The following is a 24064-nucleotide window of genomic DNA, read 5'->3' on the forward strand; positions in this document are numbered from 1 at the left end:
AAACTCTAATCTGTTGGCCGATTTCCCCGATTTAAGAAGATATCTGGAAAGATGAGAGAGACCATAGACAATTAGGGGCGTGAGCATCAGCATGCAAATTCCGTCGGGTGCAATGAATTTGGAGGCTTTCGCCTTCACGATGGCTACCTGAACCTTACCGCTGGTGAACACAAGAGGCACACTAAGTATTGACAGTTTATGCAGCCTTCTGGTTACTCGACGTTTGGCTTTGTTCATACTTTACTCACACCAGAGGTGAAGTTATAAGTCTTCGGACGGGCGTTTGAAATGTATCCAGCGGGAATGAAGCGGCCTGCAGCAGCAGTGACAATCCTGCGACACTTACGCACACCTACGTGAACGTCGGTTGGAGTGGGAAGGGCAGAGAAGGTACTTTCAGTAACTTCCGAAAATCCGTTCCAATCAGATCATTAGTGTAGGGTTGCTCAGGTGAACTCTAGTGTACCCGGGAGGCAAATCGGGTGGTTCGTCCATTGCCGATGAGTTCTAAGACCTGAGCAGGTTCTGAGGTGGATCCACCCGTTGCAGGAATTACACCCCACTGAGGTGTAGTTTGAGCGCAATCGTATCTGGCATAAGCAGCAGGTGTAGGTTTCTTGTCCAGGATTTGACTCGATGCTAGTCCTGAGCAGAAGAATGTGGACAGATGTCGCCACATGGATGAAGACCGTTTGACCTAAAGAGGGTTAAAGCGCCGAAATAACAGCCATTGCTCGGTTAAAACCTGAGTCATTCCATTACGTAGGTATGTCGTCTTATTCGTCTTCAAATTCGCCTTCGTATTTAAATCCGTAGCCGTATTGGAATTCGAAATCGACTTTCTATTCGTTTTTGTATTCATATTCGACTTCCTATTTAATTTTGTATTCGAATTCTTATTCCTATTCATTGAATTCCTATCCGACTTCGTATTCGTCTTCGTATTCGACTGCGTGGTTAAAGATTCACTAAAAAAAAATTAGTTTACCTTTTGCCAAAACAAGCAGAAGTTCAGAGTGCTCATTTTTTTTTTTTTAATTTTGTATATTTTATTAACAAAAGAACACAAAGTTCTAAAAAGGAATACTGCGAAAAATTGGTGCTTTTCGTGATTCTACAATACTAGTTATAAAAAAAAATTGTGAATTTTGGTTAATATGTAATAAAACACTTATAATAAATTATACATTAATGCACATACATAAATATTATATCCTAAATTTATTTTAAAATTAACCATATTACAATAAGAAGTTCGTATTGGCGAATGAATGTCTTTGTAAAGTAATGCAAAAATTCGCATTTTCAATGCGCTTTGGCTTTGTAAGTGATTTTCCACACTTCGAAAAGACATATTGTCGAGTGGAAGCGATAAAATATAGCCAGTGGCATGGATATATGTGTAATGATGGTCCAACCCCAAACGCCAAAGAACACCAGATTTGTCTCTCGAAAAACTGCACGGCCTTTGATTAGAGTATTGATGAACCAAATTGCAATATTGGCCACTAGTAAGAAGGTGACGATTTCGCGACCCGGCTTGCGACGTGCCTGTTTAGAGCCCTTGCAACGTCTATGGCTAGCGTGCAGGATGAACATTGTCTGCAGCGAAGTCTCCGCCAAACTGAGGATCTCAGCAACCATGCCTTTAAGTTAAAAAAAGAAAAAAATTGGGAGAATAATATTTTAAGGCAGTACTGTTTGTACATACGTATCGACGGTTGAGTGAAAGATCGACCTATCTGGGTAGCCGGTTCGAAAACGCTCTACCTCAGAAAAGTTTTCGAGAACGCCCTATTTCAGAATTGGGTCGCAGAACGGCCTATCTTAGAATTTGATTGAAGAACGTCCTATTTCAAAATTCGGTTTAAAAATCCCCTATCTCGACAAATTTTCAATATATTTTCAGTAGAAGTAGATCGTTTTTGAACCAAATTCTGAGATAGGGCGTTCTTCAACCAACAGGACGCTTTTTAGTCAAATTTTGAAATAGGGCGTTCTTGGACCAACATTTGAAGTAACGCGTTCTTGAAAAATTGTTTGAGATAGGGTGTTTTCGTAACGGCTGCCGAGATAGGTCGATCTTCCACTCATCCGTCGATGTGTACTCGTAGATCCGTTCAAATGTCATGCATACCTTCGATTCTATCCGTCACCGCGTCCCATTTGGAGAAATAACTGCCCAATATGCTGAACATGCCATAGAGGTAGACGCCAGTTTGAGCCACAATTAACAAATGATTGTCCAGCTCCATAGAATGATGATCGTCACTGGAGTTTTGTACGTATCTCAGGTCACGTATCAGGATCATACCTACATACATACACATAATTTGAGTATTCTAATGTCCTAAATAAATCTTATGAATCACCGCAAGCTTAAACCATCTTACCTGTAATAATGGCTGTAATACAAATGAAGTGTGTAATGGTTTCCCAAATGGTGACTTCTTGCGTAGCGATCATTTCATAGCCCGGTTGTGTGTACAACACAAAGTACATAATCATTGCTATAATAGTCATCACGATCATGAGTATGCCGAAGAAGAGTCCCTTGTGCGATTGCGAACAATCAACAGAAAAATGATGCGCGGGCTTTTGATGTGTCGGCTTAACAGAGCTCTTGCGCGATCGATCTATATCTGAAATGGAGCGTACAGTCTTCCACATCTCATATAGTATCACAGCGCAAATCAGTGAGTATTCGATTGTGCAAGGAAATAGGAATGGTGCTACCTCTTGCACTAAAGCACCCATAATGTTGGTACGCGTGCAACCGACAGTCACTTGCCCTGTAGAATTGATAAGCGCATTTTGTATAGTAGTTGCGGTGGTCATGTTTACGCTTTTCGTGGTGTGCGGCGAAATTTGTAGAGATTCATTGACGGCACTCCAATCTATACCGCCATGTGGGCCGGAAGTGAATATTGGATCGGTTTTTTCGTTATCATGTTGACTGATGTGATAGATCTCGTGTTTGGTTTCCTCCACCAAGACGTACAGCCACTCGCATAGATTTGTGCCAACCATATGCATTAAGCCAAAACGGCAGGTGACCTTATGACGTGCCATATCCAAGTATGTTGTGTTCAGGAATATAAATTGTATCTGTACGATGGCGAGTAGCATACGTAAAATTGGTGTTATTGCGATAAAAATATCCGCACAACCGGGTTTGCCGTTCAATTCGAAGTACTGGCCGAACTCTAGACCCGAGTAAACCATAGTGCCGATGGCAAAAGAGATAGCGCCGACACGAAGATAAAAACTGCCAAAATGAGTGACTTTGTGTTTCAAATGAACATTATTGTTCGTCTCGTCTGGGGGAGGGGAATTAAGATAAAAATTTCATAAAAATATAATAGTTAGTTAAATAATTTACAAAGATATATACGTAGGTAACACTTATTAAAAAAAAAAAATTTAAAGGAGGGAGCCGATCATCCAGCTACGGCGGCCGAGCATGATCTATTGTAAAAGACCTACATTTGGGCATACGCTATACACGCTAGACCTATATTTGATCCACATAACGATAAGCAATGTCGTGATGTCCCTTGGCTGAATGCCCTTCAAATCATGTGCTCCTAGGTAAGAAGATCCCAGGAGGCGAAAGAGCTTTGCAGTGTCACATAATGTCCTCTGCTATCTCCTGTTGTTCTGCCAGAGATAAAAAATCACAGGTTTGACAAGCGTTTCATTACTCTCTAATGACCAGTATTAAAGCCTCAAATAATTCATACTTCATATCTATTAAGGTAAAGATGTGCCTTGGTTCTTCTTGTTCATATATGCCAGATTAAGGACCTAGCGTATCTGTTGTTACCTTCGTGGTACTGTTGCCATCTTCATCCAGAAATAATAATTCTTACTGACGGAGATAGCTCCATTTCGGACCGATGAAGGGCCCACAAACTATGAATCCCTGGCTAGGATTTCTTTAATTTTCTTGCCCATGTTAGTGAAAAGAAGCCTTCTGGATTATATGCTAAATACAGAGTCCTGCTTCGACACCAAATGTGGCTATCCCTCTTCTTGGGATCTTCTTGGATGATTGTCATACTGGTTTTATGCCAACAGTTTCCTGTAAGAAAACTATTCCTGATATGCCTATATATCGTTCTTAGCAGGCGATTCAGCAGAAACGATCTAGTAAGACTGATGGGTCAGTACGTCTTTGGCTGGTCTGCTGGGTTTTTCCACATCTTTTGCGGTACAAACTCCACTCAAAGCTCGCCCCGAAATACGGTATCAAAAAGGACAGCAGATGACGAAGTCCCTTTGGAGATGAGCTGTAATGATGACATCTGCTCCAGGTGCTTTGAAGGACGCTTATCCTCTCCACATGAAACAGTGCTCTGTGGTAAGCAACCGCGGCTAGCAAAATAACAGATGCTTTGCAGGATCCGCCTGGTCGTTTCAGGAGCCATAGGTCGTTAGTGAGCGTTGTTGCAATGATTCTGGTTATTTTTGTAAGGTCCTTGATTCATGTAAAGAAATGATTCCATATGTATCTTTTTGCACATCTAATCTTCGTATTTTCCTCAGTGAGGGCATGTTTGTGCGTCTCCTAATCACCTTTCTTCTTTTAGCTTTGTTAAGGTGGCATTCATCGTTTAGATATATCAGTTCGAAAGCCATTTCAGTCTCCTTTCATTTGATACCGCATTTGTTTAATTTGGATAAGCGATTTGCTTATTATTACGAAAGGACATTTATTTCGGCCTTAAAAAAAATTTGGCGAAGTTTAACTGTTATTATTGGACTAAAAAAATAAAAGTCCGGATTTTTCAGTTATTATTCGACTTTTTCAAAAAAAGTTCCTAAAATAAAAGGAATCCAGGATTTTTGTCCAAGAGGTGTTGGGATCAAAGGAACACTTATCAATTTCTTTTACGAAATTTCCTTTTTAAAGCATCGAAAAAAATAACTGTTATTTCGGTCCCTGAAAAGTTCCTTTCCACTAAGTCTTAACTGCAATTTGAGCCTATGAGAAAAAGGAGATTAAAACTCGAATGGGGTAATTGCTCACATTAAGTAAGAGAGAAAAAAGCAAAAAGTAAGAAATAAACTTTGCCGATGACCTCTTCTTAAAGTTCTTGGAGCTCTTAACTGCAGGTAATCTTTTGGTGGAAATATGCTATATGAATTTGAATTTTACTACACGAGGGTTGCTCACTTTATAGGCATACGTACATGCATTGCTTTTTAAAACCTTTCTAAAAAAATCTTAAGCAAAGTCCATAACGAAGATGTGGTCACTGCATTTCTAAACTTTCTATAAATCTTTTACAGACGTGGGCAACGTTAAAGCCTTCCCTGGTTATCACTCTTTTAAGCTTAATAGAAAGCCGTATCTGGCGGCCAACTTTGGCGTACAGCGATCTACTCGTATCAATTCCAAAAATATATATAAACTTTACTTACGAAAATTTTTCAGCGCATTAAAAAGCGTACGATTGCGCAGCGTGGTCGCATATAGGAAAGCAACAAAAAGTATGCTTCCCGCATACAAGTAAACATAGAATCCCTGATACACATAGTTGGGTATCTGATGTGAGATCACTTCTGTGATGGGTAAACAAACGCCCATTAAAACTAGAATTTTACAATAAAAAGCCGAAAGAGCAGAACTCAATGCATCACTGAAAAAGAAAACAAATTATTATTCCCAAATTAGGTAAAGGCCAAATACATACATATAGAAACAGCATGGAGGAAAGAACGCGTTGGAGCAATCGATATGCAGAGAAATGCACAAGACGATAGGTTAGTGCAACTCCCTCTGGTGGCCGAGAGAGCTTCATATTGGAAATAGTACTGGGTAAAAAACAACACCCTGTGGGATCTGATACTGACGACTGTCTTTTCCTTTAACGTAATTCGCCGTCCAGCGTTTCAGTCGCTAAGCGTGAGAGTGTGCTTCAATTGTGTCTAGTAGCGTGGAATCACAAAAGTTGTTAATGGCCTTTTACAAATCCAGCGCTACTAGGACAGCTTTTTCACAGGGGCCGTGCCGGTTAAGACCACGGGTTACCTGAATGCTTATGGCGTACCGTGGTGGTATTGTGCACCATAGAAAAAAGCTATCAATCGGGCTACGAGCTCCTACCCCAACCAATATATACACCAGATTTAGCTCCCACCGACTATTTTCTGTTTTCAAACCCAAAAAATGGCTGGACGGCAAGAGATTTAGGGCGAATAAAGATGTAATCTGTGAAACAAACGCTAATTTTGAGGATCTTGAAAACCCTTTTGGGAAGAAATTAAAAAATTGGAACAATGCTGGACTTCAAGTAAAGAGCTAAAGAGAAAGAATACTCTTTTTAGCCGAAAAATACACAGGTCTTTTATTCAAAAAGTCACAGACTTGATGTACGGAAGTAGTAAAGCCTGAAGTGAAAAGGAGAGCTATTGGTCGATATGACTTCCTTTGTTGGAAGGCTTCCTGGGTTTTGGTAGTGAGACCACTTTCCAGACTTTTAAAGGCTGCGGATGATGAGAGTGGCTAACAAGTTAGTAACCACCTCAACTACCGTTTGACCAAAGCTAATACACAAAAAAAGCCCGTATATAGCTACGATCGCCTGCTGGTATAGCAGCTTCAGCAGGGAAATAGGGCGGCTAACCACTAGACTACCGATAGGTACGAAGCGTGCCGCTAAAGCGATCACCACCATACGGAACTGATGTTTGCCAACATGGACGTCTTATGGTGTTGGGAGAGCGATGCAGTTGTTATCGGTAACTTCCACGAAGCTGTCCCGATTAGATAACTCGTTTAAAGTTTAGGTCAGTAGTTGCGGTGGTACGCGAAAGCAAAGTCGGCCGGGATATCGACTGAAATATATTTTAATTTTTTATACCTCTTATATTTCTCTATATAAAAAATGTTTGCACCAACTCTTTACCGATTGCTCCTCAGCGCTTCCTTAACCTCGTGAACATATTTTCTCTTTTCAACTAAATCTATACTTACTTGCCCTTGCGACGGTTTTTGTCCTTAAACTGTTTCGCGGCAAACTGCTGATTCTCTGCGTCTCCGTGCGTATTGATGGTGACCATGGAGCCGGCTGCGGTATCCGCAAGTGACCGACTGTTGCGCAGCGAGATCCGGCGTAAGGGCGGCAAGAAAGCAATGAAATAATAAAAACAATAAGAAATATAAGAAAGCTTCGCTAAAATACATAAATACATACAAGTAATTTAGTATATTTAATTTGAATAGAAAAAACAAAAATAGTTAAAAAAAAAACATGCCGCGCATGCTTGAACCTGTATCTACCCGTAAGGACTCTTCGATGTATGTCCATTGATCTCCTTTTTGCCACGAAAGAGCGTTGACGTTCGACGCGTCAATATATCCTGCAGCAGCAACGATGGCCGACGTGATACTTGTAATGTTTGCACGCTCGTGCTGTTGCTATTCAACATTGCATTCTTCTCGCCTCTCTCTGTTTCTTTGCCATTACTCGACTGAGGAATGGTCGGCAGCAAAGCTTGTCGTGCATTACCGGTGCTTACAAGCTCCAGATTTGTTTGTGAACGCACTAGCGGTGAGATGGGATGTGCCATAATGGGCACGTTATGATAGCCGCACTGATCACAGGGTGTACGTGCGAGGCGTTTCGCGTGTACGGATTGATTGTAGGATGGCGTATTTGAACCTGTTACTGAGAGTAACTCTAGGCCGGTTGTTGTCTCTGGAATGCTGCTGCTAGGCGTTATTTGTAGTCTTGGTATGGAAGCTGATCTGGGTTTTGTGTCGATTGTTTTGTAAAAATAATCACTGTTGTTGGAGGTTTTATTTTTGCTACGCGTAAAATAAATAGAAGTGCGTTAAGTGTGGAGAATCGATTTGAAATAGGAGCAGTGGGAACGTGTGTGGTGTGTGACTGTGCTAGGCGATGGTTTCGATTTGCGATAGGTCGAATAGATTTTGGGATGTAAAGTTCAAGCAAAGGCTTTGATTAGCAGTTAAATGCAGAAAAATTAGCAAAAATAGAAATTTCCAAGTGTGTGCGTTTTTGAAATTTTATGTATGTTTGTATCTAGGTATTATGCCGCATTTCCACATGGCATTGAAATGACAAAAAATTGTAGGCATTTAAAAAATACCATGCGGAAATGAGTTTAATGACAATTTTTTTTAAAGTAATGACAAGAATATTTTTTAATGCCCAAGTTTGTCATTAAAATTTCTGCCATCTAATAATGCTGGATTTCCACTAGGCATTAAATGGCGAAAATGATAAATGACAAAGTTGGGCCTTGAAAAATTTTCGTGTCATTACGTTAAACGAATTTTCATTAAGTTTATTTCGATATGGGTTTTTTTTTTTAAATGGCATATATTTTTTGTCATTTCAATGTCTAGTGGAAATTCGGCATTAGACTGTGTCAAATAAAATGACTGTTATTTTTCGGTGCCATATGAAAATTTCGTTGTCGATCACAAAATTTTTCAGTTGGCGCTCGCAAAAATAAGAATTTTCAATGAGAAATATTTTCTTGGCTACTTTTTTTATAAACAATTAAATCTAACAAATAAATAAAAACACCGTGTAGCCCATTCAATTTTAGTATGATAAAGTGCAAGTTTGAAGTAGCTGGGATTTACTGTTGATTTTTGGAATTTTTTTTACGGTGTCAGTCATTTTCATCCATACATAAATTTGTTTTATATGGAAGAAAAAATTACCAAAAATAAACGGTAAATCCTAGCTACTTCAAATGTATTTAAAGTGTGATAAATATAATAGCGGAGAAAATTTTTTTTCGCATTGAAAACTCCTATTTTCGCAAAGATAGAGGACTGAAATTTTGATTTTTTTTGTTTGTTTTTGATCAAAAGCGAAATTTTCAAATGAGGCTGATAAAATAGTCGTTTTATTGTTGCACAGTCTAGTAGGTATGTAGGACTTTGCTAAATTATGTGACACCTTTTTTATCCCACACTCAACACACAAAACCGTTGACTTTAAAATTTCAAGTTAAACTGGCAATGAACTGAAAGAATTCCACCCAAGGGTCAGTAATTGCGAACAAACAAATTATGTACGTACGTATATATCATGGCTTTTAGTTTTGGTTTTAAAATTTTGCAACTTAATTAACTATTGCCTAAACTGATAACAAGATTGATGATAGGTGGCACCGTATGTCAGTGAAAGCCTGATTGATTCCATCAAATTCGAAATTACTGGTATTTATGTACATACATGCGCATTAATTCCATGTACTATGTACAAACATATATACATACATACATTAAACCGTATCACCTTTGGAGCAAAAAAAAAACAAATTCACCGTACACCCCTGAATCGTAAAGTATTTTTATAAATCAAATTTGTTTTTTTACCGAACCTAAAGGTTAACTTTTTACATTTTTCAGAGGCACGCGAGAGATTTGGTAATAAAAGAGTTTTTTAAAAATAATTCTACAGGAATAATCAAAATACTTCCTTAGCAAGAGTTTAATGATTTTTCTTGAGCTATAATTTACCGACATTAGGGTAGTACCTACGTTAGGATGATAAGAACCGAGATATGGTGCGTGACTACTTGAACGGGGAGGTCAATGAGCTTTCGAAAAAAAATTACTTCCTCGAAACAAAAACATCGATAAATCATACTCTTTTAAGTTCCAGCTGTAATTGCCGAAGATATGACGAAAAATGTGAAAAGGCGACCACTACGTTCGGAAAAAAATCTAAATTGCCTTCGAATCGAAATACTTTCTCAACGAAAGTTTAATGGTTTTTCAATTTACAGATATTAGGGTGGTGTGAGCTGAGATCTGATGTGTAAACACTAGAACGGGGTATTTGAGGTCAATGGACTTTGGAACATAAAAGTATCTATATATCACACTTTAATATCCGACGTTAAATGCCGAAGTTGTCACAAAAAATTTAAAGACACGACCGCTACGTTCGGCCAAAATAAAAATTGTTTTCTAAAAATACTTTAGACTCAGGTATGTACGGCGAACGTTTTTTTTTGGTACGGTCTAATGTATGTACATATGTACATACTCGCACATGTATTATTTTCGTTATTGTTATCATAAGTAGTTCTTTGCATAACAAGTTTTTAGTGCAAAAATAAAGTTAACTCAACGAAAATGGTGCCTTCCGTTCGTTTTTTTTTAGTCTAAAATTTTTTCATGTTTCTGTTTAGTTACATTTTAATATCACAAACAATATACTAAATGTTAACAAATAATTTGAAAAGCGTAAAAATCATATATCTTTATATGTATCCAGCAAGTGTTTTGGTATGAAGAATTTTCCCAGACATTTCGTCTAGACGGGATTAAAAATATGTCATGCACAAATAATCGCTTGCCGCATATTTATTTGTCTTATCTTATCTTATTCTCAGAGTGCGATTATTTTTCAGAGTCTTCGATTTCATTTCTAAATAGATTTTGATAAATTCTTCTTTGATTCCAAAAAAAAGTGCTCATCAACAATTACACGGTGCGAAACTGAAAATCGGTTGATAATCAACTAAGTCACATGCTTTTAAGTGCACAAAGGGTACGCAAAACCGGTTCGGTCTCGTTCATCGTATTAAGACGAAAACATATCGTTTTGTAGAAGGAAATGTATCAAAATAAGTAATTGCGGTGGAAAGTACTACGATGCAACTAAGCACTTTCCAACAATCGATTGGAAAATTACTTAAATGATAGTCCGATTGTTAATTAAACGTATGACATTTCGTTGCTCATACGCCATGTATTCATGTGTACGAACAAATTTAATAAGAGAACGGTAATAGATAACAGCGCCCCCAAAAAAAAAGTAATGTGGGATTTTAACCAAACCCACCTACCGACATCTATTTCGACCCGCTGAATCCGAATCTGAGATCCGTTCGACTCTCTTACCCTCAAAATTTCGAGTAAATTGCGAAAATCGCGAATTTTTTGGCATTCTATAAATTTCTGTGTATTAAAAAATTTAGGTAGCAAAAAAAGTATTTTTTTTTGTATAGATGCAGCATTTTGGAAAAAACGGCAGTATCCATTTTTGGAATCCAAAACAAGTATTATACTGCAGAAAAACGTATAGATACAAGCGCTATAAATGCATACATATTTATGTATACACGCATACATATGTACATGTACAATCACAAATATTTTGACTTTCTTTCCCAACAAGCAAAATAAACTTAAAGAAAGTTTTTTTTAAGTTTTCAATTATAAACATTAAGCTTACAAAACGTTGATTTTTTGTTTATAAAACGCTTGAAAGTAAGCATAATATAATCGAAAAGGAACATTGGTTATAAGCGTAGAAATATAAACTTGTAATAAATGTTCAAAAGAAAGCTTTTTATAAGCGTAGAAATATAAACTTATAATAAAGGTTCAAAAAAAGTTGTTTATAAGCGTATGAATATAAACTTACTAAAAGTTTTCAAAAGAAAGCTTTTTATAAACATTTTTCTATCCCTTTATTTAAAGATATTTCATTAAAAACTCATACATAGATTGCTTAACATCTAGAAATTAAACGAAATGCCAATTTTCGGCGGACTCATCTACAGTCGCGAAAATATAAATAGGGAATAGACATTTTAGCATACAAATTCACGATAATACACAAAATTTAAACATAGAAAGTTAATTATTACATCTTCTTGCGTGCTTTCAATTACATGCGGTTATTGGCAAATTGGAAAAACGACATCGATGCAGTTATATATTCCGCTTCATCGCCGCCATTCTCATTGATGAACTTTTCTGAAAAAAATTTAATACATTTTTAATTGAATGTTAAACTAAGAAATGATAAGGAGAACTCATCATTTGAAGACTCGAATGCTCCACCGATTAGCGCAGCGGGTCCTGGATTGAATTTTTTTTACCGCATCAGTTTTATTTAATTTTTTCTTTTAATAATATATTTTAAAAAACGTAAACACGTCACTTACGATTGAAAAAATGTTATATTTACTACTTCATGTCGTTGGCATTTGCATTTCATTTATAAGTTTAAGTTATTTATAAACATTCGCTCTCAAAACTTTTTAAAGGTTTATTTGAAAAAACTTTTAATAAGCTTATTATTAAAAATGCTTATTTAACGCTTATTATAGCAAACTTACTTTAAGTTATTTTTAAAAACATTTACTGAAAAGCTTGTTGGGTTGATTTCGAATTGAATCCACATTACCACTATCTTACATTAGCAATACATATATGCAGAAGTATTACATATATACATACATGATGTAGGTACATATGAATGCACATTAGGGTGTATCATTCATCATACAAAAAAAAAAAAAGAAATCGGTACTATTTCCCAACCGGAATTATAAAATCTATTATATTTTAAGAGTACTACCAAAATATTTCCAAAAATATTAACCTTACGTGAGCTAGATCCATTTGAAAATACCTCCAAAAGGTAAAATACTTTTGGTGGTATTTTTCGAAATATTTTGGCCCAAGTCTTAAAATATAATAAATTTTATAATTCCAGTCGAAAATAACGCTGATATTTTTTTTTGATGATGCATCCTAATGCACATTTATTTCCGTGATTAATCGACGCCTGAGTAGCATTCGGACATTTTTTCATTTGCACATACAATACATCTGTAAAGTTGATGAGAGTGTCATTTAGCAGGAAATTACATGATAATTACAACTGTTTGCATACGGTAACACAAAACCGCGGCAAATACGTGGTACTTGAGCCTATTGTAACCGCAATGTAAACACACTACTATGTATGTATGTAAGTAACCTGGTAAACGCATGTGTATGTATTGGGGAAAAGGGTTGAAGAGAGGTCTGGTTCAACTACATAAAAGCTAACAAATTATGAGGAAGCGTGCCGAGCGTGTTAACAAATTAAGCGGTCAACTAATTGCTGCATGCTAATTTGGTCGTCTGGTTGGCTATTTAGTTGGCCAAATGGCTGATTGGCTGGGTGGTTTGAACAAAAACTAGGTATACCAACTTATTTAAGTGCAAATTTAATAGCTTTAACAAAACAAGCAACACTTTCTTAACGTTTTTTTTTCAAATTAAGTCTGGTTTAATAAAATTTCTGATTTGTTTTTTTTTGTTCGTCTCATTTTTGATTTAGCAGGTGGCTTCTAAGTAGGATATCTCTGGAAAATATGAAAAAAAAAACGAAAAAATGTTTTCAAATGTTGCAAACGTGTTGACGAAAAATTAATTTAATTTGTACTGTATTATAAATCACACTTTTGCGTTAATAGCCTATTTAATTCGTTAAATACAAAAGTTAACGCTATTTGTGCCTTTTTGAAGTAAACAAAGCAGGTGCATGCATTCACCTTTCACACAAAAAGTGAAACAATATCAAAATTAACACTACATACACGAGTATTCATACATGTCATTATCGACTTTTACCATTGAATGCGAACTATAAATTTAGAGATAGCTGTAAGAAATTTACATTGTTACATAATGTCAGTTGTAAAACAATTAATTGCTGAAACTAAGGAACAACTTACAATACTTTCTGATGTCGGAATGTCCTCTACATACACTAGATATAATTACACAATAACATTTCGTTGCTTTAGAAAATCTTCAATACATATACATACATACATTAGATCTGGTAGGCAACTGTTTCTTGATAATATCATTGCATTATTTTTTATCAGAAGGTTGGACCTTAATGAAAGTTGGAAACGAAATTGGTCGCACATTCCTACACCTCCAAGTTGTAAGCTTTTGGAGTGAATTACGCTAACTAATCTACAAAAATAGGAATTTACTTGAAACTTAACAAAGTGCAGATTATAGCTAGGGTCAAATACATCAAAAATAGGACTTTTTGTCAGTGATGGGCTCACCTAAATACTTTTATATTTATAGTAACAAGGTACCTATTTGGATACTGAATATCCATATTACAGGACAATTCTGGCTAAAATAGTAAAAAGCCTTTCGATGTAAGAGTACAAAATTCTTAGGTAAACAGCTCCTTTTCTTAAGTAAAATTTTCTAATTTCTATAGTGTATACAACTGGTTTATCTTGCTTTGGCATTGGGCATTTTGGGCGAGTTAAAATTTTTTGAAAATTATTTCATTTGTTTCTTATTTTTTAATTTAATTTATTTTCCTTATGCCATTTTAAGTTTCATTTAATTTTTACATTTTATTGTTTTGAAAAGAAAAATATATTTGTATTATATCATTTAATTTTCAGGATCTTATTTTATTTAATCTTTTTAATTTTATTTTTTGTTTATTTTTGTTTTATTTAGCTTTTATTACTTTGAAATGAAAAATGTATTTGGCTAATTTCCAAACAAAGTGTACATGGCAGGTATTTTTTATATTTTTTTCAGATTGATGAATTTATCATTTGAAATCGTTTACTGAAAATTTGTGCAGAATACGAAATTGCTTTTACACTCTTCCAAAATTTTTTAGGGTATTCATATAAATGCGAAATGCCTCGTAGTTTTCCATACAAATTAATTTTTATATTTTTCTTATTTCTACATTTTTGTAAAATATTTTCAAGAATGTCTCTTTTTTAAAAGTAAGCTAAAGGAATAAATAAGTTTAGAAACTGTTAGAAAAAAAAGTTTACTAACCGATAAGCATTGTACTGATTTTTAGCACTAAATGCATGACCATTCTCAAATTTGTGCGTATGAATGTACCGTTACTTAATCCATATCAATCACGGTCATTAACCTACATACATATGTACATAGCATGTGTTAAACATCATCATTTTAATACACATCGTCGTTTAAACTACAAAACCGCGTATCGTCGTTCTGCAAAACCTAGTAACTGACATTTGTGCCAAAACAGAGATTTGCTCACCGGAAGCTCTTGGCATCAAGCTCTTATCCATTTATACTAAAATATCGATACTTAGACATAAGAGGAAGAGATAACTAGGGATAAAAGAGAGTACCGTTTTGAAATAGGACTAGCTTTACTCGTACCTACAAAATCTTGGCAACCTCACATAAGAGGTTTTGAATTTTCATGATACGCGGTTTTGTACTTTAAATGACGATATATAAACATACCTCTTATGATAAGCTATCACCATTTGATAATTTTTTTACAATTCTAAAATTGGAAGTAAACTCTACTTCTCAAATGAAATTGTTTGTGTAAATAATTATCACATGTCTGGCCGGCCGGTTGGATAGGGGTAATGTTTGTACAACATTTACGAGCTGCAATTAATTTTAGATATTGGATAAGCTGAGTTAAAAAACGAACAGATTTTTATTTATTATTAGTTTACATTTTAAAATGTTTAAACATGTGGTTTAAGTACGTCTGTATGTATTGCAATATCTGTATTAGACAACTAATGTGGTAGTATTTAACTCTGCGAGGCTAATTGAGTTTTTATGCAACGCACAGCACACTTTTGTGACACATTTCAATCATTACAAAAGGCTTTAAGTAAAAATTTTAATAAAAACGGGCTTTCAAGACAATAAAATTTTCCGTGGTGTGCTATTTATCCTCATTTGATTCTAAAGTATAGACTTCCTAGCTTATTTGCACGGAGAAACACTGCTGTTAATATATAATTTTTTGGAGTTATTTTATGCCTTCTTTTTCTTAAGAAGATTATCTGGTACTGAAAATTTTCTTCTTATCAAAAGAGATCAAAGCTGTCTATAATTAAACATTTGTAAAGCCACAGGATATTTAAATTTATATTTCGAATATATGAGCAGTTATAAAATAATAGGTCTAAGGTCATAAAAATAGCTATATCTGGCTGAGCAACTCTGAAAATCACAAAAATGTACCATTTCTCGTCCGTACTCCGACCAACTGGTATCTTTTTCATTTTCATTACGAATAAATTCCCGAAATATTGAAAGTTAGCACGTATCTGACGAGTTATAAGTAGTATTTTTCCGGAAACACTTTCCACTTGGCCCTGAAAGTGCTAATACATGCATATGTGTTGGTGTACCGACTCCCTAGCATAATTCCGAACAAAAAACCAATTTTTAATACTTTACAAATTTAATGTTTCGCGATCTAGAGACTCGAACCGGAATCCTTTCGAATGATAATACGCACTTCTCACTTAGGGCTGTTGGACTAGAGGTTTCAGCCATATTTGGCGGAGGCTTCTTGTAGTGGAAATTAAAAAAAAAACTAAACTTTTATTTAAAAAATTGATGCGGTAAAGCAAAATCATTTTGAAGTTTGATTACCACAGGTGAATACGAACATTTGGACCTAATTTGAATGATATTTTAAAGTAGCTGTTTTCCTATTTTGTTATTAGTAAAAAGTTGGCCAGCACTGCTGCGTTGATTTTTAATAATTTTTTTGGCTGACGTTTTTGTGCATTTTCTTCGTTCATTTCGTTTGTTTGGGAGAAAATGCCTAGCACCATCAGCAAAAAAAAATTATTAAAAATCAACGCGATTTTCTAGCGTCTTCAATTTAATGAGCTAAAAACTGCATACCCAAAATTTTTCTAAAAATTCGAAATAAAAAAGTTTAAAATTTTTGGGTGCAAATGTTAAAGTTTGTTGAATTTTCATATTTTTTGTACGAAGTTTGAAATGTGGATTTATGTGGCGCTTGTGGCGCTGATGGAATAGTCTTATAAACGCTTCATAAGTTGTTAACGACAATTTAATTAATTTCTATTTACGCGCGAGGATTACAAACTTACTGTTCTTGTTGAGATTAATCGCAAAAAAAAGAAAATAAAATAAAACTTTCACATAAAAAGCAAACCGTATTAGATTTCTTCTTCCTTTTCTTGTTCACCAATTTGCTTCAAAATTGATCGGACTTCAAAACGAGATTGAAAAGAAGCTTATCCGATGCCCCAAAGTGCAGATATGTATAGGTTCTTGAAGCAAAATAATTTGCTTAATACTTATTCAAGTGAAGCGTAGTCTACATTTTTACATATCTTTGAAGTGCGTAGAAAAGCAAGCTACATATACGTTCACATATCCAAACTTGCATACATAGAACAATTATTTTTCGAGTAACTAAAGAAAAAGATTAAGGAAAAAATGAGGAAGAAATCGTGCTATACTGATGTTATGACGAATGTATATGAATTGCACAAGCATAGCTGCCATAATAGTTTCAAATGAGAACGAGCGTAAACAAATTTTTTTTTAAAAACTAATATTACTTCAACCTCTTTGGAAACATCGTGATTATTTTCTATTTACACTAGCACTTAAAAACGAAAACAAACGAATCACAATTTTTTCTGGTAGCTTTCTGCAGCCGAAAACTGTAAATAATACGGCTATGTATTTGAAAGCTTCCCAAATTCGCGAGCACAGCACAAAATAATACTTTGATTTTCAAATTGATTTTTTATTTTTCACTAATTCTCAATCAATTCAGACAAACTTTTGCACATATCCTGGCATTTCATTTTGATAGTGAACGCGCTGTTTCGGTTTCCACACAACAAATGGTGCAACAACAGCGGATACGGTACTGTCACTGCTACTCAGAGAGGATTGACGCGGCCGATAAAGATCGCTCAGTGACATGATCCGACGAAAGCTACAATCGAACTGAGTGCAAGTTAAGCAAAATTAACTGAAAACACAAACGTGATTATATATTTTTAACGCATTTTCGTGTTTTTCACACATCTCCATAAAATCCATTTGAACTACGAAAGCTAAAGAAACTCTCAACATCTTAGCTAAAAAACGATTACGAATATATGGGAGTGGAAGTAACTAATTTGCACATACTCAGTACGCTTTAATTACGCGAGCTATTAACACCTCTACACAATTTTATTATTGGCAATTTCGAATTAACTATTTGTGTAAATTATTTTCTTTTCTTCTTCTCTTTCTTCGTTTGTCTAAAGAGATTTATGGCAGGATACTTTGTGTGTTTACGTGGCAATTTTTTTTTCCTATTGTTATCTATTGTATTGGAATGTTGCTGTTTCACAAATTTGCAAATGCCATTAGTAGTGGTAATTAAGTTTATTAATTCATAAATTGGTGCTGTGGAGATTTTGGCGCGTCACACTTTAAAGTGGTTGAATTTTATTTAATTTATTTTTTGCTGTCGTAAATAAAAATTTAACTGACTTGCTAAAGAGTAGAGTAAGGCTTAGTTAAGTGTTTTATATACAATCATATTTTATATTATTGCATAATGCTTTTTTTTTGTCGTGCGGAACCTAAGTGTTGCTGATATTAGCGTCATAACAATGTTTGCAAATTTGCGGAAAATATAAACAATTAAATACGTTTGTAGTTTTTCGCCATGCGAATCTTTAGCTTTTATAATTTTCCAGACAGACCTTGAACTGAAGCACAACGAAAGCTCGTGGCTCTTTTCTCTAGCCCTGGGTAGTACTAATTTAATCCCGAACGATCATATGATTTCCTCGAAGAGATGATGTTAATATAAATGAGTGGATATTCGTTGCTTATTCATGCTCTCCGTGTTTGAAAAGGTATCTTTTGATCCACTTCATGGACTTTATTTTGTCGCAAAAGTATGCTGGGAGTCCGTTGTAATAAGTAGTCAGACAGACACTACTCTATGGCGGTTTGGGGTGTGGTGGATTGCCGCAAAAAAGTTTTCTTATCTCTGACTAATGGAGAAGGTTCAGCCTCTCGCGGCATTGTGCACCACCGGAGCGTTGCGGTATACTCCAACGGCTGCTAAAGAAAGTTTAACGCCCATTTTCGATTTTCTGGTGCGCTCTAGTAGGTTTTTAAGTTCCCCGTTTGCCAATAAATTGATCCCACGTCTTCCTAATCTCTAGAGCTTCTAAAGAATTCGTTTCATGGCGCTCCGAACCTGGCAGTAAAGTGTCAGTGGCATAGTGTCCCGCTAGTACGCTGGTGGTAGATAGATGAGTTGGGTAAGCACTGCTACCACTAGGTACCATTGTCCCCTTAACTTATCACAACACTGAATCCAGCCCCAGAGACTCTATGAATTTTAGAATGGATCCCGGGGGCAGGGAGTGGATGTGCTCTTCACTTGGCCATATATGTCCTAAGCACCTCTCTTTTCTTCGTGAAACGGTCTCACACTACAAGAGAAGGTGCAATGGTGTCTCTTTGGTGGCGTCACAGTCTGCAATGACCCGTCAAAATGCCTGAAATTATTCTTAGCTTCTCCTTGGGGAGTTTTATAAGTAGCTTGTATCTCTTGAGATTGTACCCCCCTAATAAGCTCTTGGCTTGACGAAGTCCTGTGTTGCCTCGGCTTGTTCCCTATCTCGCAAACTCGTTTGCAATCGACGTCAGAGAAATTTCACAACCGGCTATTAATCATGCTTAAATAAGCAACTCCTAATGGTCCCGATAAGAATGAGCATTGTGACCTCAACTCCCAGTCTCTTTATTTGGTACAACCCACGCAGATACAACTACGTAGTATGACGAAGAGTGCCGTCTCATTGGTCTATAGAAATATGCAGCATATAAAGCCACTCGCTAGTAGATGGCCATGCTCCTCCTCTCGACCAAGACGGTTTAAAAGCAACAAACCCCCAAAGCAGAAGGTATTCCAACTGAGCTATTAAAAGCCGGCGGCAAAGATATAGCTGGATGCATATATGTATCAGCTTTTGTGCGCAATTTGTTCGCATGAATACATGCCTGAAGATTGGATTAACAGTAAACTCGGTATAATGCAATGGAAGGGTGATGCTGCGGTTTCCGCCAATTCCCGCGGGGTTAGTCTTATTAACATTGCATATAAGGTTCTCGTGGCGATACTGTTTGAAAGACTTCAGACTTTTCCGATTTTTCACGAAAAATTGCTGGCAACACTGCCTAAATCGCTTTGAAAAGCTTCAGAGGTAGAAATTTGAAGGGAAAGCTTTTCCAAAAACTTGACAAGAAAGTCAGCGCCAAATTTCAGGTTTAAATGATACACATATGTACTTGTGTATGTATATGTACAAATCTACATACAATCGACTTAAGAACTAAAAACAATCGGAAAGCAGTTAACAATTGCGGGCTTTCAGATGGAATAGAAAAAAAAAAGAATTTACTTTTTTCTATTCTACGTAGTACATACTTCAAATATTGTTATCTACATAAAATCTTTTCCTTCATAACATTATTTACAAACCATAGTAAGATTTTCGTAATTATATTGGCAAATTTTGATGATAACTGTGCAGCGGTACAACAAATTTATGACGCGTTAACAATTAGCACCTCAATAAAGATTAAAACCTTATTGACTCTTTTGAGTGTGTATACATTTATGTACATACATACATACATAAAAAAAAAAATATTTACGCTACCAATTTTTTCAACTTTTTGGCCAAGCTTCTTCTCCGCTTTGCTGCGGGCGCCTTGATGTTGTCAAACGATTTGAGAATTTTACGTCCTACAGAGGGACGAGGTTTGTTAGTAAAAACTTTTTTTGGTCACCTGTGGATGTAGCGGGTGCCAAGATATCAACCTGGGTGCTATCGAGTGTTAGCACGCGCCTCAAACTACTTGTCTATACGGCCGCGTAACTATATATGTACATATCTATGAAATTCCGTCACAGCTCTATTTGAAGAGGTGAAATTTCGAAATGTGTTAAGGCAGACGAAATTTAAATTTGTATATAAAAATAGTCTACTGTGTGCTCATAATAAATACTCGTCGTTATGATTGACAACGTTTGTTATTTGAGTCACTTTGTAAGCAGCGCACAATGGGTAATTTGACCCACTTTTGTGGCAAAAATTAATTACCCCCAAAAAAGTAGATTATTAAAAAACAAATAATTTTTTGTTGATTGGTATATGATTTTCCACATTTTTGCAAACAAACCTTAACCCTTGACAACCGATGGGTCCAATGGGGTAACTTTTTAATTTGTGTTTTTTTTTTTGAAAAAGTTTGAATGCAGTTTTTTTCTAAATGCTTTGCATTAAAGAAAAAAATGCTACCAAGTTATAAAAATAATTTATAAAATGGCTATTTTTGAAAAATATTGGCCAATTATATTAATTTCAATACAAAACCAGAATGGTCTTAATTTTCTAATTTGTTTTGCTGAAAAGCTAATAGGAGCAGCCTTTGCAGCAACAAAATTGTAAACAGTCTTTTCAGTTTTATCTCTTTATTGAGTTCTACCATTCAATTGGCAAATGGTTCACTACGGACAGTATAAAGAATACCTACAAAAAACCATTTTCTCAGAAATCAATAAAACTCATAAACATTAAATAGAAGAATCAAACTCAAAGCTCTTCATTTTATACGTTCCTAATAGTTAAAAACACGGTCAAATACGCCAACAGTTTAAAAGCTTTCTAAATTTTCAATGTTGAGTCAAAAACAAAATTAATGGTTATGTCAAAAGTATGAATTTTTTATCACAAAAAAAATTTAGTAAAACACCAGTTATGTATCTTAAAAGTACTCACCTTTTTCTTTACTTTTTATATTTTTGTAAATTTTTAGATCGTTTTTAACTTACTTGACCACCTGCTCAGCAGTTGTCGTGCGTTTTTTTTTTTACAAAGATTTTTTTTGAAGATTTCTGTATCAAATACCAAGGACGGAAAGTTTATTCTAGTAAGTAGACAAAAATTTGTCAAATTACCCATAGCGCAGCGCACGATGGAAGATCCACATATAAAATGCGTGCTTCGTTTTTGGTATATTTTATTGTTTGTAGCATTTTTGCTTAGAGATGAAAAAATCTGAAAAAATGGCGAAGATTGGAAAACTGCCACGCCTACTTGACTAGGGGGCGGATATGGTATAGTTATCCGATTTTAATGAAACTCGGTTTTTATATTAGTTTTAGCCATAAAAACTTAAATCGGTCGACTATAAGCTACAAGAAACCAATATAAAAATTAGATTTTATAAAAATCTTAACATCTACCGTATCTGCCCCTTTATGTAGGAGGCGCTCATTCTATACCATTGTTTATACTTCTTATTTCTTAGGCGTAAGGACCACACAAGGGTTTGCAATGGGGTATAGTCGTTTCCAAAATTTCGTTAAAATTATTATTATTTTGAAAATTCATTTTGCTTTAGAAATTTTTTTCACAACGAAAAACTAGTTCAAAAAGGAACCTAATATTCATTGTAACTATTATTTGAAATCGCATAACTCGAACAATAACCATCATATAAAAAAAAATTGTTTGCACACTTTCATACCTAACACAAGTGATAAAAGATAGAAACAGTTCCAACAGCTACTACAACTGAGTACGTGAAATGCGCATTCCAATTCTCTCGTAGAAATACAAGTTTTACCGCATCCACTCCCTGTGTCCTTTGAAATGACATTTTTTCAGAAAAAACCTCAAAACATGTTTGTAGAGATATTTTGACACATTTCGAATTTTGGACTTTTTGCCACCCTCAGACCACTGTGCAGAGTAATAATCACATGCGTTTTCTTCAACTGCTCTGCTCGTCGTTTAGTGTAGTTGTTCCGTTTTTATGTTGTAACCAGCTTTAAACTGGTATTTTTCTAGATTAAAAAATGTTTAATATGTACTATGTATATGCACGTAAGTATGGACCAACCGATAATAAATCTCATAGCATTGTTTGCCGCCAATTAATGCCACCAGACACATTTATCATACTAAAGTTCCAAACATTGGGTAGCCAGGTTCAAGATTTCGGCGCCAAACTAGTAGTACATCGATATATTTTTATGTAATAGAAACTCTAATACAGCTAGTTTCTCCATTGCATCCTACCTGAATCTCACTGCTGGCATTCTATGGTATTTGGGTAATGGAATCGTAAGCGGATGTTGAGGCATTTATTTGTAGCACTAAGTAAAAGACAGTTTTTTTTTTGTAACTGAATGTATTTCGTTTTTTTTTTTATCACACAAACACACTAATCAATTTTTTGCGTTATCTTAATTTCGGCTTCTCATCTGCAGCACTTTTTTATGTAAAGATTTCCTAGCAAGTCGCGCACTTTCTTTCACCTCGAATGTTTTCGTAAATTTTCACAGACAAGTTAGTGCGGCTATGTTACGAAACCGACTGACTGCTAACACCGTAACATTGATGCGTTTTTTTTTTGGCAAGTTCATTTATCAATAAAATGTAAAATTTGTTAGTAGCTGCGCGTAGCCGATAAGTAAAGTAAGTACATGTGTTAAAGTAAATACAAATTTGTAGATTGCCGATGACAATTTTATCGTTTGCCATTTATTAATATTTTAATACAGCTGTTAGGTAAATAGTATGTGTCATACATTATTTTTTTACCGCTGTACACCAGAGCGAACGAATAGGTAATACGCTGATTTGTTTGAAGTTATATGGCCACTTAGTTTTAAAATTTTTTAATATTACTAATAGGTAAGCTGCCGTGTGGGCTGAATGTGGTAGAAATTGCAAGAATATGCTCAGTAATGAATGAGCTATACAGCCAAAAGGCTTGTTGTGCCTACGGTGACCATATTTATGGCAGCCGAATGCGGTACAAAAATAATGTTGCCAATTTTTTCCACAAAAGTTAAGAGATCTTATAAGCTTCTTCAATGATCCTAGGTGTATTCACCCTAAAACAGCATCCTTATAGTAAGATTACAAAATTTTTAGGATATTTTTCTCGAGATTTTTACCCCGCAAAATTTGTTTATAAAAACATCGTTAAATTTTAGTATAATAAAATGCAAGTGCAATCAGTGGTTAGCAGTGCCCGCTACCATTTCGCAGGCCCTGGGATCAAGCCCGGTTTCTCGGCCGGCAAAAATACAATACATGACGATTGGTGAAAAAAACAGGACTGTCCCGTATAATACAGGGCGGATGGTCACCGTAGTTATGCCCCATGGAGTCGTGTTAGACAAGATTCCAAACCGCATCTGATAAGTAGGCGTAATAATTTCCGATAGTTGACTGGTTGATTATTTCAAGGGTAGACAACAGGATACTAGCTGGGATACACACACCACATTTTGTCAATTTTAAAGCCGCTTTTGACAGTACGAAGAGAAGCTGCCTCTACGACGCTATGTCTACATTTGGTGATTCACTTGCGTTCGATTTTTTTCATTTTGATTTTGGAAAGCTA

General features: G+C 35.5%; 1 protein-coding gene across 1 annotated transcript; it reads right to left on the reverse strand.

The window, feature by feature from the left end:
* Positions 1-1209: 1209 nt before the first annotated feature.
* LOC118733361 (proton channel OtopLc) lies at positions 1210-17548 on the reverse strand. Its single transcript, XM_036462729.1, has 7 exons — positions 17403-17548; positions 7289-7816; positions 6983-7099; positions 5428-5645; positions 2394-3320; positions 2138-2314; positions 1210-1646 (listed from the first exon to the last, which is right to left on the reverse strand). The coding sequence occupies exons 1-7, from the start codon at positions 17546-17548 to the stop codon at positions 1306-1308; spliced, it is 2454 nt and encodes an 817-aa protein (XP_036318622.1). The 3' UTR covers positions 1210-1305.
* Positions 17549-24064: the final 6516 nt, after the last annotated feature.

Source organism: Rhagoletis pomonella, unplaced genomic scaffold (genome assembly GCF_013731165.1).
Source record: "Rhagoletis pomonella isolate Grant_MI unplaced genomic scaffold, Rhpom_1.0 Rhpom_scaffold_00002, whole genome shotgun sequence".
NCBI lineage: Eukaryota > Metazoa > Arthropoda > Insecta > Diptera > Tephritidae > Rhagoletis > Rhagoletis pomonella.

Coding starts and splice junctions, on each gene's coding strand:
- LOC118733361 (XM_036462729.1), bottom strand. CDS start 17,548: ATGTCACTGAGCGATCTTTATCGGCCGCGTCAATCCTCTCTGAGTAGC. Junction 5,646..6,982: donor AAAAACCGTCGCAAGGGCAA/GTAAGTATAGAT, acceptor TTTCTTTTTCAG/TGATGCATTGAGTTCTGCTC. Junction 2,315..2,393: donor TATTACAGCCATTATTACAG/GTAAGATGGTTT, acceptor GTATGTATGTAG/GTATGATCCTGATACGTGAC.